Here is a 15,750-nt window from a genome sequence, read left to right as displayed (position 1 = left end):
TGAGGCAGTGAGTGGAGATACAACCCTGCAGAATATGAATTACATACAATTTTCACCTCTTCCAGCTGATTTCTCACCTAGACAAATCCCTAAGCACCACACAAAGCATTGTCATCATGCATGGGGGTGACAGGGGTTCAATCTTCCTTGATCCAGCAAGGCCAGGAAACAGGCACTGGCTCTGTGCCAGATGCTCACAATAGCTCATCTGGGACCTGCCTCCAGCTCCAGGGCCTGCTCCAATATTAGATGTTAATCAGCAATTAGATAACGTGCAGACACTGCTCCTGGGAACAAGAAACTCCCTTCTGCACATGCAGTCTTCAGGAAATTAGTGTAATAAAACTTACTGCAAGATCTTCCCGGAGAAGAAAGCAATTTTATCATAAAAAATCTCTAACAAAGTTGATTTTGCCCTCTCACACACATTCTTCCAGTTTTAGTTTGATCACTGTCTCACAAGCACCAACATGTGTGTGCTTGGGTGATCTGGCCAGTGTCACTGCTGCGCCACAGGTAGCCAAGAGATGACAGCTATGCAGTTCTCACCATGCCTCTGAGGTTCTTGGCAGAGCACAACAGACTGATTTTGGACTTGCCTTTTACAGCCTTTGGAGAGAGAAAGCCGGTTTAGCTCCATTTTCCTTTTATTTTGCCTCTCTTAGGTGAAATTCCTGAAGCTCCCAGTTCTTTTGTTTTCTTTATCTGGGTGTTTTATGGCTCCTACCCAGTTCTTCCTCCTCTGGAGACTCTTATCTAAGGTCAGTTTATTCCTCCTTTTCATCTGAATGAAGTCAAACACAGGGTGCTCTAGAGCATGCTTTTGTCTAGTCAGCACACGCCTTTCCCTTTAACCCTTGCTCTGCTGTTTCTTTTAGGTGCTTTCACAAACTTGCACATTCCAACTCCTATGTCTTTCATATCAAACTTAACATTTCTACTGCAAAGCTCCACAAGCCCAGCACCTTGTCTGCAGCTTTGGCACCGTTTGTGCAGTCTCCCTGAAGCCTTGTGAATTCCTTTTTTACAGAGAGGCAAATCGTTGGTGGAAGAGATGGGGAAGGGCTTGAAAAGCCTCTCTCTCCCCAAAACCACCAGGTGATGTCCATGCTGTGGGAAAGGAGATGCTCTCAGGCACAGGAACCTTTGCAGGTTGCTGCAGAACCTTACTGATGGTTCAAAAGAGGCCAAGACTGGAAACAAGGTTACAACATGTGTCCAAAGTGTTCCCAGGAGATGGAGACAGGGCTGGAGACAGGCATACCTACTACATAGGTGAAGGGCCATCCAGCGGCTGAGTTGGGGACAAGGTCACAACCTGAGCCCTGTGGCCAACACAAGGCCAGGAACAGAGCTGGAGACAAACTACCTACAGCATCCAGGTGATGGCTGGAGATAGGCACACTTATGGCATAGTCCTGGCAAGGATGAAAGGCTCAGGCTTGAGCTTAAATGGGGCTCCTGGACCCACAGTCACAGGCTGAATAGAGGTCCTTGGTGAGACTGGTCAGGACAGTTAAGGCCTATGCATGCACACAGGGCATGACAACGTGAGCCCATTTGTAGAGGAGTCAGTTTATAATGCTGGAGCACTCTAGAGCAACCTTTCTTCAGAGGTACCCTGGTTGCTCCAGACATGGATGTATCTTCCAGCACACTTCCAGTAGCCTGGAGACATTACAGCAGCAATCACAGTTGAACTTTTTGCCTGAGTAATGACCCCTGCTTAAAGCTTCACAACTGTTTTGCTGTCAAAAGCCTGGAACAAACAAGCAAGACGAAGTGTGAGTCATGCAGACTCTGGAAGGAGGAGGTGTAAGAATGCTGATTTCTCAAATACCAACTGAGCATGCACCAGCCAGCAAACCACCTTCACCTTAACCACTCCAGGAAAGAAGGAAAACGGAAATGTTAACATCAACCAGAAATAAAAGTTCATAAATCTGACAGCCTGATTGTGACTGCAGGTTGTGGTTTGAGTGGGCAGATGAAGGTCCTGTTCCAGTAAATATTGCAGTCCAAAAAGGTGCCTGGTTATGCACCCATTTTCAGGAAACTCAGTAGCTAACTAAGAGCTATCTCAGGTCTGTTCCCACAGGTTGCAGCAGAGGGTGCCTGTCAGAGTGCCAGAGGACAGTCATGCCTGTCAAGGTGACAGAGGACAGTGAGCTGTTTGGCCCTGTAGACAGCAAGAAGGCTCAAAGAAACAATTGTGGATTGGTTTGCCCCTGAAAAACTTGTGTCTGGAGCATCCTTGGATGATCCAAGAATGTTCCTGAAAGTCTGCTGGGCAGCTCTGATGCAGAGCAACCAAAATGGGCTTCAGGAGGAGAAAAATCCAGAAGTGGAATACTGGGGAAGGGCTGGTGTATGAAGTCAACCCCTCTCATTCAGTCAGGTGGAGCAAGACAACATGAACAGGAGTCTTGGGGATGCTGCATCATGGCTTCAACACTCTTTGCAGTGTAGGAGGCTATGCCAGCACTTGGGGCAGTGACGGCCTTTATGGCATGACTACTTTGCAGCAGACTGCTCTGGGAAAAAAACCTTGTTTGTCTGAGGGGAAACATGCCTTGCAGCAAGGATGGAGGTCTTGGCTCCTGTTCTTTCAGGCCAGAGGACAGATCATGTCTTTGCAGTCCTCTGCCGTGCCAAACTGATACTCCACATTTTACAGTACCAGTTATCAGTATACAGAGATAGCTTTGGCAGGTGGGACAGGGCTTTTCCATAGAGCAGTCTCTATCCTTTCCTTCAGAAGAGAAGACTGAGCACTTCTCGTCTCTAGAAATCAAAGGAAAGGACTTTGTCCACTTTCTGTGGCATCTATGCAAAGTGGTTTTAGCAGGTTTGCTCCACAAAACAACTCTGCTTCACTAACTGGGGAAACATTTCATTTGCAAATTGGACTGGGGCTTGGGTGCCTCACAGTGACCCACAAGCACAGCCCTGATCAGGCTCAGAAAGTCTTGCCCAAGCCCTGAAACAGAAGTGTGATGGTGAAGGAAACTCTCTGCGTGCCACAGAAGATGAGTGAAGAAAACTGTCTAGCTCCACAGAAGATGAGCAAGCTTTTAGCAGGCCCACATTTTAAGCTCAATTTCCTAAAGTGCCTGTTCAGCACCAAAACCTTGCAGACCTAGTAATTCTAGTTTTAATTGCTGCACCCATCCCTGCTACCCTGCTCCCTTGACCCCTGAAGGCAGCTGCCATACTCTTCATCTTTCCCGGTTTTAAAACTAGCCATTCATCCCCATCATGCAAGTAGACCTTGAAATATTTACTCTAGCACCAGTTCACTTTATGACCCAACTGCTTCCTTATCTCCTTTTCCCTTAAGTGTATTTTTTGTATCTTTATCCACCTTTCCCCAATACAGACCACATTCCTGTTGCTAGACTTTACCCATGCTGCCTTTCTTATAATCTCCTTGTGAAGAGACTTTTTTTTTTTTTTTTTTTTGCCTTGCATTCACAGTATGAAGCCAACAGTTCAATGAAGCCCTCCAACAACTTGCAAAAGGAGTCTGGAACCTTCAGTGTGGTGTTTTGCTGTGTGCTGGTCTAGAACAGAAAGTCCTGCCATCAGAGCTGCTGCACTGAGCTTTGAAGTCTGCTGGCCCACATTGTAGCCTTGGTGAGGAGGTGGGAGACGTGGGCTTAGACCAGCAGGCTTTCAGAAGAGCTTCCTCACCTGGCGTATCTTCCACCATAGCAAATTCATCCCCAGTCGCTCTGCCAAGCTCTTTCATTTGCAGCATCCTGTAATTAAAGCTGTCCTGTCCCCTGCAGCCATTTCAGTGTTACCAAAATCTTGGAATGAAGAACTTATTGACACCAATGTGATGTAGATAAGCAGACACTTATTTATTGATGGCCGGGTGCATGAGTGAGTCCTCTCACGATCAATGCACACCAAGCTTCAAAATCGTACACCATATATAGAACTTATTCATACATATTCATTAAGTATTCACGCATAAACATAATATTTCCTGAAAATCATTAACATACTCTCCTCCCATATCCAATTCTACGCAGTAAAGTTTAGAAAGATCTAGAAATGGTCTGGGGTACTATTGGGTAGGTGGTACATGAGTTGGTGGTTGCGATCTCCCCCTGCCGGAATTACCTTTTACTTAAGGTAACTGTTTCTTGGCAGGTATCTACGGGTTGTTCCAGTTGACTCTCCCCAGTTCCCATTAATTCTGCATTTTGACATCTCAATGCATTCTCCTAGTCTACACGTAAAAAATGTATCCAGTCATCTTGAATCTTAAGTCTGCTATCTGAGTTCTAATCATTCCTACTAGGTGATTCTGACCTAGTGTACAGGGCTGTACAAAGGATTTCATAGTAGCTGTCGGTTGTTGTGCAAACACAAACTCCACTAAAATATTTCTTATAATTCTATATTCATATTAAAATAACTCTATAAGATCAAATGTGTTTCAATATAAACAAATATGGTTGCTAATTCTAACTAATAACAAATTTGTAACATCAGTTGTATTGGGATAACTCCAGATCCCATGGTGACTTGTCCCCTGTGTGATTCTTAGGTCCTCTCTCTTCCTTCCTAGCAGCAGGCAGGTCCTCTCCATGAAACAGTGGAACCAATAATGTTAAAGTTGTATGAGGGACAAACCCAGAAAGCTGTAGGCCCTTGTAGGCTTCTGGTGGGGATAGGGGAGCATGCAAGACATCAAAGGAACAGGAGAGCTGAAGGAATGTGCTGTGCCTTCCTGATACACAGAAATTAAATCTCAGGTGCTTCATCTCAAAACTGAGATAAATGCTGTGAGACTGCTCAGATGTAGGCTACAAAAAAACCAGACCGACTCTCACATACACAACCTGAACTTGGTCTGTATGAGACAGGGGTCTTGTGAGTGTATGTGAACTACAGTTGCACAGGCTACCGCAAAACTGAAACTTCCCATTTTTAAAGTATTTAATTTGTAAACCAGAGAATGAAACAGTCCCAGCAGCTCATTTCAGTGGAAGATATTAGACCACAGAAACACACTGCTCACAGTCAGTTCCTCCTAAAATAACTGGCAATGATTAGGGAAAAAAAAAAAAAAAGAGCCACAGAAAAGAATAGGGAAGTGGGGGTTTGCAGGCATGGATTTGTTTTTCAAGAAGAGGACTCTGAATGCACTCTGACAAGACAGAAACTGGAATTTCTTCTGGCAGATGCATTTGCCAGGAAATGCTGATTCTGCAGAATTAAACCCATCAGTGGCATACAGAGTTTGTCAAACCTGCTTGTTTCTTGCTGGCTCACCAACCATCTCCTCCATCCCAGACTTCCTTGACAGCCAGCTTCACGCGGTGCCTCCCCCAGCGCCCTTGCTGCAGCTTATTTCCTGGAGGACACAGCTATTTCTGTGGGATCTACTGAACCTGGGCCACTCCAACAAACCTTTCTGGTGGGCTGTCCTATGCTCTGAAGACACAATCCTGCCAAGCAGCGCAGGCTGTCCTGTGTCACACCAGCTGCTGGGCCCTCCTACCTTCAAGCTTCCCAACCCCATATGTCATCCCATTTAGGGTCTGGTAAACGGCTAGGGAAATTGGTTCTCTGTGTGCTTGGGTCTTGCATGGGGGCTGTGCAGGTGGAGGGGTTATACATGGAAAGAGGGTGTCATGCAGGCTTGCGCATTCAGAGGGCCTTACATGCAGGAGGTCCATGCCTGAAGGGAACCCTGCACACAGGGGTTTGCACAGGCAGGGCAGGTGTGTTTACAGGGTGGTGGGGGGTGTATGGGTGTGTGTCTGTGCTCAGGGAATCTGTGAGTGAAGATGCGCGGAGGAGAGGAGGGAGACACGAACACAGCAGGTCCTCGTGGGTGGAGGAAGTCGTGGATGCAGGGGGTTGCACTTGAAAAGGGCTGTGCATGAGTGGGGTCCGGTATACAGGGAGCCCTCCTACTCCCGTCTGTTCCCTCAGGCACATAGAAGGGACCCGAAAGGTGGATGGAGAAAGCCATTGCGGCAGGGCCAGAGGCTAGCTGGCTCTGCTCCCGCAAGGCATTAAGCACCCTCGGCGGGCCAGGCGCGGTCCAGCCGAGAAGCCGCGGAGGCGCAGCGCTCCCCTTTCCCCGGCCCCGGCTCCCCGGAGCGGAGAAACGAAACCAGGCGGGGCCGGGGAAGCGCTGCGGAAGGCGGCGCGGGGCACGGGCCGGCCCGCGGGGCGGGGCTTCTGGCCTTTCCCCACCCCCGGCGCCCGGCCCTGCCGCCAGCTCTGCGCGCCGCCAGCCGCCCTGCGCAACTCCTGGCCCCACCGCCGCACCATGAAGGCGCTCCTGTTCGCTGTTCTGGCTGCGGTGCTGTGCGTGGAGAGAGGTAATGGGGGATGGGGGGGGGGATGCCCTCGTCACCCAGCCACCACCACCTCTCCCCAGTCGCTCCCCAGCCCTGGGTTTGGGTGCAAATTGCGGTGTGTGCGTGCGTGCGCGCGCTGCGTCTTGCAAGGGGGGCTCTGGAAGTTGGAGCTTTGCAGGGAGCGGGGGTGAGGGTTGTAAAGGGGTTGGGGGGACAGAGCTGAGCCGTGCCGGGCTTTGGCGCGGGGCGTGTGTGTGTGTGGCTCTCCAAAACCTACCTCGCAGCAGGATCCCTCTCGGAGCAGGAACTTCAGTGCCTGTATGTATAGGTGTGCATCTCCAGCTGTGCATGTGGGTATTTTGTTGGAGCTTTTCCCAGTTGCAGCTCGAACAAAGCCCAGGGCCGGCCCCGCTCCCCCTTTCTGGTGCAGCGAGCCGGGATAACGGCGCCGAAATGGGTTGAGATGCAGCCGAGGGGAAGGAGGGTGGAGGGGAGATGGAGCCCAGCCTGGCAATGGCTGATGGAGCAAAGTCTGGGCAGAGCCGCTCGTGATTCTGCCTCCTGCTGTCGCCCCCCAGCATCCGTCAGGGAAGGCTGCGGTGGCCGACGTGTGGGTGGTGACCCCCAAGGGACCGTACCCCATGGAGTGCATCTTGGGGCTGCCACCGAAGCAGGGGAGAGAGCACGCTTCGTGTTGTTGGGTGTTACAACTGCAAGTTGTGGCCAAGTCGCAGGGTCTGCAATCCCCGCCTTCCCGGCGACTCCATTTCTGACTATCCAAACTCCATGGGGCCGTGCAGAGCCCTGTATTGTTTCCATATGTTGATGCTTAGAAAAGCCAAACAAAGAGCAAACAGGAGAGTTCTGGGCCCTGTGAGGCTCTGCTCAGGAATCGCGGGCTCTTCTTGTCTCCAGAGGACACCGGTGAAAAGAAACTAGTTGGTTGCTGTACTTTCTATGCCCCCTTCCCCCCGTGACTTCCAGGAAGCAACTGGCAATTCAAGCCTTGGCTCTCCATCAGAGCCCAGCTGACTTATGCTCCGTTCCAGCTGGGAGGATGGGTTGTCCAGGCCAAGGCAATAAGAGGTTTCATTTCCTCCCTCCTCCAAAAAACCGTTCAGCTTTAAAGTAAGTTCTTAGTCTTGTTGCAGGTAGCTTTATCCCCAAATGCTTCCAGCGCATCCGAGGGAGTCTTGCAGAAAAGCTTTACTACCTGCTCAAAGTCCCCTTAAGATCTTGCATATGGTGTATAAATAAGGATCTCGTCTAAGTGCAGTGGAAAAGGAAAGAGCGTTGGGCATAGGAACCGAATGAAAGCTGCTGAAGCAACAGCATTTTCCACTGGTGCTGCTGAGTTTCAGAGTGGGCTTTTACAGGCTGCTCTCCACCCACCCCCCCCCTCCCCTTGCAAGAATGGATTCAGCCTCTTACCTGAGGAATCCCCCCAAATGGTCTGCTCTGTTTTGGGAGCTCTTTGTTCCTCCAAGGAGCTAAGCAGCAAACAAATAAACACATAAATTCTTCCTGTGCAAGAACGCTGCATTTTCTAGTTGGCGAAAACGAGGCTTCCCTTTTGCATTGTTCAGTCTTGGGCTTTTTTTTTTTTTTTTTTTTTTTTTGGTAGCCTTGAGCTCCAACTCTTTGCTCTGTCTCCAGCTGCATAAAATAATTATGCCACTCCTCTTGTGCCTTTTGTTTAAAACACTCAGCCTGCTTGCTCTCTTAACTCTGCAGTGGATTTTTCAGTTATCTGTTTTGGTGGGGCAGAAAGTGGCACTAGTTACGACTGTGTATTTCTTCTCTTAAACAGACTTGCCTCTTCTGGAAGGATTTTGTCTATATTAAGACAAGGGGTAATACGTAAATGTGACAGAGAAAAACATGGGGACAGGTAGGAGGTGCTGTGGTAGGAGCATAGATTTAGTCACGTGGTAGAGAATTTCATGCCTAAAAGCACTTTCATGTGCATGAGCAAATATTTGTGATGTGTTTGTATCTGGAACCTCTTAAGCCTTAATGAATAGCACTGCACCACTCGACTCATGTGTTCAGCATAGTGAGCAAATAGATATGAGGACATATGTCCTCCCATCATGCCCACAGGAAGCCTGTAATCCACTTCATTCCTGGTTGCAGACAATTCCTGTGAAATGGGATGAGTCAATTTGCCTCCTCAGTTTGCCCTTGGGTGGTTGCAAGGCAAAGGCTTTGGGACAGGTCGCCTGAGACTTGAGAGCAGAAACATGCTGGGAACAAGGGAGCAGGAGAGAGCTGGATTTCTCTCTGAGGTCCCACACTGAGGTTTGGCCAACCCATGGAAACGCTCTGAGGGCTCAGCAAGGGACAATGACAGGTGCAGACTCAATGGCTGGCTTCATCCTCCTCCCTGTCTCCTAGATCTAGAAGCAAGGTCCACTGACGAATCTCTCCTGGGGCTTTTGACTCAACTGGTGGCCCTGTAATCCTGGGTGCTGTGTATCTGTTGTGGCTGCTGCACTGGCATACTTTAGGTAACTTGGTTTTGTTGCAGGGATCGTTTGCAGACTGATTGTTGGAAGATGTATGACACAATCCATGGCATTCTTGCTCAGGGGGTTGTGGTGTTGGCTTTGTCTCCAAAGCAGAGTCAATGGCTGCCCTGATGTGACATTCAGGATCTCCCACTAACCCACTTTAATCTGTTTTCCTGAGGTTATGCTTTTGTTTTCTTTCCCTGCCTTGGCTGTGGCTGCTCAAAAGTAATTTGTCTGACAACAATTTTATTTTTTCACCAATTTTCTCATAAAAAAGCTTTTCAATTCCTGAGAGAAACAGGACTGAGAAGAACCACAAGAAGTCATGCAGTCCCATGGAAGAGCGGGACAGCTGCTTACCAATATTTATCCAACTTAGTCTTCAAAACACTCCATGAAGGGGCTGCTGAGCCTCAGCAAGCTCTCCCAGGGCTTCACCAACTTCATGTCCTTAGGATAATCTGCTTGTGGTGGGGCTGAAAGTGGTAGGAACAGGAATGATGCTGTTGCACTTCCCATCCTGAATCAGCTCCCACTCCATTTTGCATCCTGTAAAATAGAAGGGCAGTGCCTCATGGAAGGAATTGCTGTTGGAGTGCTCAAAAATCAGAGTCCGTGAAACATCAGGAACAGACCTGATCTGTCTGTGTATACAGGTCAACAATTGCAGTGTGGATATGATGTTCTTATATGTAAAGTACAGGGAGGATCATCTGTCCACAGCAAAGTGCATATGTCCCTGCTGAGTCACTGGTCCAGGCTGTTTCTGCAACCATTTCCCACAACTGAATGCTATTTTCCAATCTTTCCTCTTTCTTGGGCAGATCTGAAGGATGAGGGATGGGAGCCAGCTGGTGCAGTCCATCCTGCTGGTGTAGGATAAACCATTTTAGGGGACCTGCCATGAAGGAAGGCATGCTTTTTTTGCTATCCCCCTGCTCCAGATTAAAAAGGTTGGTTGCATATGCTGCCTTCATAGTGCTGTGACTCCCTGGGTAGTGGGACAGTGCAAGTCCTTGCAGGTCTTGCTGCAATGCTGGGCTTGCTCTAGCTGAGAAATCATTTCCACCACATGTGCTAGCACAAGTGTAGCCTGAGCTTTGTGCCCTGCTGCCAAAGGCCAGGTCACAGAAGGCTCAAACCCATGTGCATGCCTGGAGCATTTCCCATCAGTGTCCACAGTAGCTGAGCTGAATAAGCCCAAATCTCAGGCTCCAGGCTGCAGGTTTGAACATGCTTCTATTGTTTTGTTTCAAGTTGGCGGCTGTAGCTTGAACCCGCTCTTGGTGCAAACAGGAGCATGCCATAAAGTACTGGGTTGACCTGTGGTTGTATTGAGGCTTTAGCTGACAGTTGATCCTGCCAAGAGCTCAAAATGTATCCCTTATGCTTGAACACTTCATCTGGCCAATTTTTTTGGAAAAAACCTGTCACAGGCTGATACAGCTGAAATAGCAAGGGTGGCTGTGGCCAGATGCAGTGCGTGCCATTTGCTAGAGGTGGGGACCACCAAGCGAGGAGATCTTCCCACCAGCCCTTAACCGATGTATGCCTTTCTCTTGCAGCCCACACGCTGATCTGCTTTTCTTGCTCGGATGCGTCCTCCAACTGGGCCTGCCTGAAGCCTGTCAAGTGTGGGGAGAATGAAAACCACTGCGTGACGACGTATGTTGGAATGGGAATTGGTGAGTGGTGACAGGACCTTCTGCTGCCCCTCTTGGCTGCTCTCCTGGGTCACCTGCTGAGCTGCAGGAAGGCTTTCCTTCCTTTGGCTGAAAAAAAGGGAAAGTTCTGCTTAGCAGCTGAATGTTGGACCATCCCAAGGGAATTTTTATGAGGGACGTGCTGCCAGACAGAGTCACGTTAAAGCCCACGTGCTTGCAGTGATGCTGGGAGTCCGAAGGGAATTTCTGGTTGGGGGCGGGGAGGTTGCGGATGAATAAGTGGAAGCGTGGAGGATGCTGCAGGCTTCCTCTGTAGGAAACTCCAGGGTTGCCCTTCCTACTTTTGCCCTGCATTTGGGTTATTCGTTCCTGAGTCGCACATTTGCTTCTTTGCTCTCCGTGGACAAAGTGGGGTTGCCAGGAAGGGAGAATTTGCAGTTTTCCTCCCTAAGTTCCAGGAAAGATATGGGTGGCTCTGTGCTTCCTGGCTGCTGCTCCAAGGGAAGCAGGCTGCTCTGGCAAGTCTCCTAGTGCCATTGCAGAGCCCAGAGCCCAGCCTGGCTTGCCTTGCTCTCCCTTGCAGGAGGGGAGGGGTGTTGCATGCCTGAGTTGCACGGTCTGTGATGTGGGTGGGTTGTGGGTGCACAAATGGAGGCTGGGAGCTTTTACAAACCTCTGGTCTTAGCACAGTGCTAACGGTTTCCAATTTCCTGCTGCTAAATGCTTGCTGCACCTCCTGCAGCCAGCGCTTGAAACACAGACTTTGCTCATGAGTGCCTCCCTGGTGCTCTGTACACCCCGTGCTCCCTGTCTCGCTTGAGGAGTCCCAGGGTCAAGCTTGAGTGGGATTTTTGAGATTCTTCACTGGAGCCATGGCGGCCAGACTTTGGCTGATGGCCTGGAAGTAGTGTCTCTGGGTTGTTGCATGATCTCTAGGGTCTGTGTGGGAAGTTATCATGGGTGTTTCTTGAAACGTGTGGGCTGGCTGAGATTACTCTCCGTAGGTTGACGCTGAGAAGTACTTCATCCTCTCTGTGCCACCTGTGATACTTCATCTATTTCAGTTCTGTTATTTCCTTTGCAGAACAGGTGATCAGAAAGCCAAGAAACATTCTAAACCCATTTCTTTTTGCTTTTCTTCCTTTCCGCCCATCCCAACCTAAATTCAGGCAGCAAGTCTGGCCAGTCCATCTCCAAAGGATGCTCTCCCATTTGCCCCAGCGCTGGGATTAACCTCGGCATAGCGGCTGCGTCTGTTTACTGCTGCGACTCTTTCCTCTGCAACATCAGTGGTTCCAGCAGCGTGAAAGCCAGCTACACGGTACTGGCCTTGGGGGTCCTCATTAGCTTCATCTACATCCTCAGGGCTCGTGAGTGATGGGGCTGGCTGAGGAAGAGCCATCTTTCACGGGCTGTTGCAGGTCTCATTAGCCAATATCTTCTCTGTTGCTGTCTGCAAGGAGATCCTCTACTTTTCAGCAGGCTTCCAAGGTGGTTGTTTCCCAGACTTTATGCTCTTCGAGCATTGGAGACCTGGGCGGTTTGGCCAAGCTGTTCTCCTCCTTCTGTGGATATACCCCATTGCACTCTCACACCTCCTTGGCAAAGGTGGATCATTTTGGAAGGGTTTGTGCTTTTATACCTAATACCCTCCCCCTCATTGCTAAGGTTGGTTAAAACAAGGCTGGGACTCGCCGAGAACCAATTAACCCCAGACACCACCTGGTCAAGTGTTCAGACGTTCCTGCCTCTCGCTCTGCGTAGGTGCCTGGCACCGGCGTGCTCCAGCCCATGGGTGGTCTGGGCATCGGAATGCATGACCCGAAAGGAGACACATTCCTGACCCCTTGCAGCTGCAGTCTCTTTTTATAAAATCGTTTTGTTTCTTCTGATCCTGGGCTGACTTTTCTGGAAAACAAATGATGTGTACCTTGTCCTTCCGAGCTCTGTAAGTGCCAGACCTGAATAAACATGCTCCTGTTGTTACCTGAGATGGAACGTGTGCTGTGTCTGTTTCCTTGCTCCAGACAGAGACATTTGAAATGCTGTTATGGAAAACCCAAATATGCCTGGCACGTGGGCCTCTTACCCTCTCCAGCAGCTTTTGAGTGCTTCACCTCAGCATTCCTTCCAGTTCACCTCTGAGCAGCAAGTCCATCTCCTCCCTGTTGCTGTCCTTTCTGACAAACATCCCTGAGCCAGCTTGTGTCACCTCTCTTGGGAATCACCTTTTCCAGGTGCATTTTAGTGAAAAATGCCAGTTGTTGGGATCTGAGGCAAACCCGTTACTCCTAATGGAGCAAGCACACAGGGATCAGGACTGCTAAAAATTAGGCTGCATGATGCAAAGACTTGATGTCTCGATTTCCCCACTTTGGACAATAACATCGATACGTAAATGATCCAGGGCAACAGGTGTGTTTGCAAAATATAGTGAAGTCAAAAGCAAAGATATCAATACTCAGATCTTTAGCTTCTACCTGCCATCCCTGGTTGATGGTCACGTGGACTGCAGAAGGTGACTTCACCACCACATCTGCCACTCCTGCTGTCCCTCAGATCCCAGGATCTTCCAGCAACGTTGCTTCTGGAAGTTGTCAGCCATCCCATGGGAGATGTGTCCACCTACCATCTGCATCAAGCTGGTTTCCTACCTGCTTTGCCTACCTGTGGACTTACTAGACACAAAAAAACCCCAAAACTGAGCCTTAAACTGTCTGGCGAAAGCTTGCTGTCACTTCCACTGATTGATCAGAGGTGCACTGCACTTTTTTTCTCTTCTAGCAGCAAAAAACAGGTGTAGCATTGACACTCTAGCCATAACCTCCTTGTGTGTGGTTCTCTGATTTTGTGTCAAAACCAAAAGCTGCTCAAGCTGCACGCACTGTTCAGTTACACCTCTGTCCCCACTTAAATGTGTGATAAACAGCTGCTTTTGAAAGATGGTGTGCAGATGTTTAGAAATATTTACAACAAAAAGGGTTATGCGTTTTTTCCTCTTCCTTCTCCCCATCTTTTAATTAAAATGACACAGATGCTAATGACAGCCTTTACAACAGGAGGGACTGGTCTTTGTGACATGACCTACAATTAGGTGATGAGTTTGGTAAGAATGCATCGCTTGTCTCATTGGTCCTCAGATGTGCCTTCCTCTGGTTAATGCATCCTCCCTTGCCTGCTGGGACCACAGGGCTTGAGGTACACCGCAAACCTCTGCTATGCACATATAGCACAGAGAAAACGGGAAAAAATTACTAGAAATGGGGTAAATATTCCCTAGCTTCCCTGTGCCTGAGCCTTCCTCCCAAGAGGGTTAGAAACCTCATTTGCAGGGTTAATTTGTTCCTCACCACTTGCTGTGAGTAGATCCTGTAGTGAGACCAAGGCAGCACCCAGAGTACGCTACCTTGCAAGTAGTGGGGCTGTGACTCTTCTAGCCACCTGGTAAAAGGCATCTTGGTTTTGAACTCGGTTGCCCTCACACCTCTGCTGTGAGCAAAGAGCTAAACTTAAAAGCCATTAGCATAGTTGTGTCCTAACGCCTCTTCGAGCCCGTATGAGGCTCTTGAGGATGCTGCACTGGACGACCCTGTGGGCTAAAGCTATGAGCAGAGTTGTGAGACCTGGTTGCCTCTTCCAGTGACCACCATCTCCCTCCCTCAGCATTTCAGAGTTTGCTTATGTCGAGTAGTTGATTATGCAAGGGAGCAGCGGCTGGCAGAAAGAGCATTCAGCAGGCTACTTACCTTATACAAATAACAAGTTATATTAATGGCATTGCCAGGGGACAGATCTGAAGGTCAGTTCATGTGTGTTCTTGAGCCTATAGATGATGAATAGATTGTGTATGGAGATGCTTTTTTCTCCTCTTTACTCTCCCTTTGTCTTTGTCTCCTCCTCATGTGCTGTATGCCTGTATGCTTATTATATGGAAGGTGAGATATTTACAGTTTCTCCTTTCAGGCACCTGTGGCAAAGATTTCTTTGATAGATATACAAGAGATGTTATTCAACAGTTTAATCCCGAGCATCATGTGACCAGTTTGCCAACTCTCACGATTTTTGGTCCTACTGTAGAATTTATTTTTGCCTCCAAATCCTTAGCACAAGAAATCATGTGAAAACCCCAACTACTGTAAAGCCCAGGAGAGAAAGGCGTGAAAATATGCAGCTGTAATAATAAATATTAATAACAGAAAGAAAATACCTAGCAAGAACCTGGCATTTATAGAGCATTATAAGTGGTGGCTTGTTAAACCAAATGCCTGATTTGGAGCTTTAGGGCAGTGGTGGGACAGCCTTTAAGTGCTCTGAATGTGTTTACTTGGACTATGGAATCAGAGATCGAAATCTCAGCAGAAAATTCAGATCTTCACCTTTTCTGACAGGATGAGAGGTGATGAGGGGAGGCAGCTTTGCTCTGTACAAGCATAAAATATCCTGGAACAGTTTTCACTGGAAAATAAAAGAACGGCTGAAGTCAAATACCTGCAGATTTTGGAGCGTGCTGATGAGAAAATGGTTTCCGTGCTTCCTTCCTAGAAATGGCTGTAATTCAGTGGCAGCTGCTGCCATCTACCACTACGCCAACGTCGCAAGGGCTCTCATTTTTATATTTTGTCTGTACATGCTCAAAGCTTACTGCGGCACCAGCCCTTTCCACCCAGGTTCACTGGGTTTGCCATTTGCTGAAAGGAAGGGCTTAAAAATGAACAAAGTTCTTCCAACTTTTTTTGAGATGTTTGTTTTTTGGTAAAAGGGCACAATTTCTTCTTTTGGAGAACACAGACCTGATGTGACTTCCTTGCACAGACAGCCAGAACAAATAAGGCCAGTTGCTTAATCATTACTCAAATGATCCACATCGCTACTCACAGAATGTCCTTGCTTGGTGTTAGTTTACTCAAGTTATGGATTATCTGAAATGACTCACGACCCAGGGACCCTATTTGCCATGAAGGAGGCTGTGGTCCTACCACCCCTGGTGGGAAGCCTGGTAGCTCTGGTCTTGGGGGCTGAGCCTCCATGCTGGAATGAGGTATAGGCATCCATGCTCTCCTGTCTCCCGGAAAGGCAAATATGGTGCACATCTGGATGCTTGGAGATGCTCCTGTCACAAGGCCCTTGCTCTTGTGATCCCAATGCTTTTGCACCCTGAAGCTGTGCCGTGCTTTCACCGTCATCCTCAGTGGTGAGACGCTGCGGGTCTCAGCTGTTTGGGATGAAGATGGCGCTGAATCCTTC

The 15,750-nt window shown here is 48.7% G+C and overlaps 1 protein-coding gene across 1 annotated transcript; it reads left to right on the top strand.

Annotated features, from left to right (window-relative positions):
- The first annotated feature begins 6,190 nt into the window (after window positions 1-6,190).
- Window positions 6,191-12,497, top strand: LOC130146158 (lymphocyte antigen 6E). Its single transcript, XM_056332018.1, has 3 exons — window positions 6,191-6,350; window positions 10,408-10,527; window positions 11,676-12,497. The coding sequence occupies exons 1-3, from the start codon at window positions 6,299-6,301 to the stop codon at window positions 11,882-11,884; spliced, it is 381 nt and encodes a 126-aa protein (XP_056187993.1). The 5' UTR covers window positions 6,191-6,298; the 3' UTR covers window positions 11,885-12,497.
- The last annotated feature ends 3,253 nt before the right edge of the window (window positions 12,498-15,750 follow it).

Source organism: Falco biarmicus, chromosome 3, assembly GCF_023638135.1.
Source record: "Falco biarmicus isolate bFalBia1 chromosome 3, bFalBia1.pri, whole genome shotgun sequence".
Classification (NCBI taxonomy): domain Eukaryota; kingdom Metazoa; phylum Chordata; class Aves; order Falconiformes; family Falconidae; genus Falco; species Falco biarmicus.
This window is presented reverse-complemented; position numbering and strand designations above follow the sequence as displayed.

Excerpts from the sequence above, each read along its gene's own strand:
- LOC130146158 (XM_056332018.1), top strand. The coding sequence starts at position 6,299 with ATGAAGGCGCTCCTGTTCGCTGTTCTGGCTGCGGTGCTGTGCGTGGAG. Across the intron at positions 6,351-10,407 it reads GGTGCTGTGCGTGGAGAGAG|CCCACACGCTGATCTGCTTT; the intron begins GTAATGGGGGAT and ends TTTCTCTTGCAG. Across the intron at positions 10,528-11,675 it reads GTATGTTGGAATGGGAATTG|GCAGCAAGTCTGGCCAGTCC; the intron begins GTGAGTGGTGAC and ends ACCTAAATTCAG.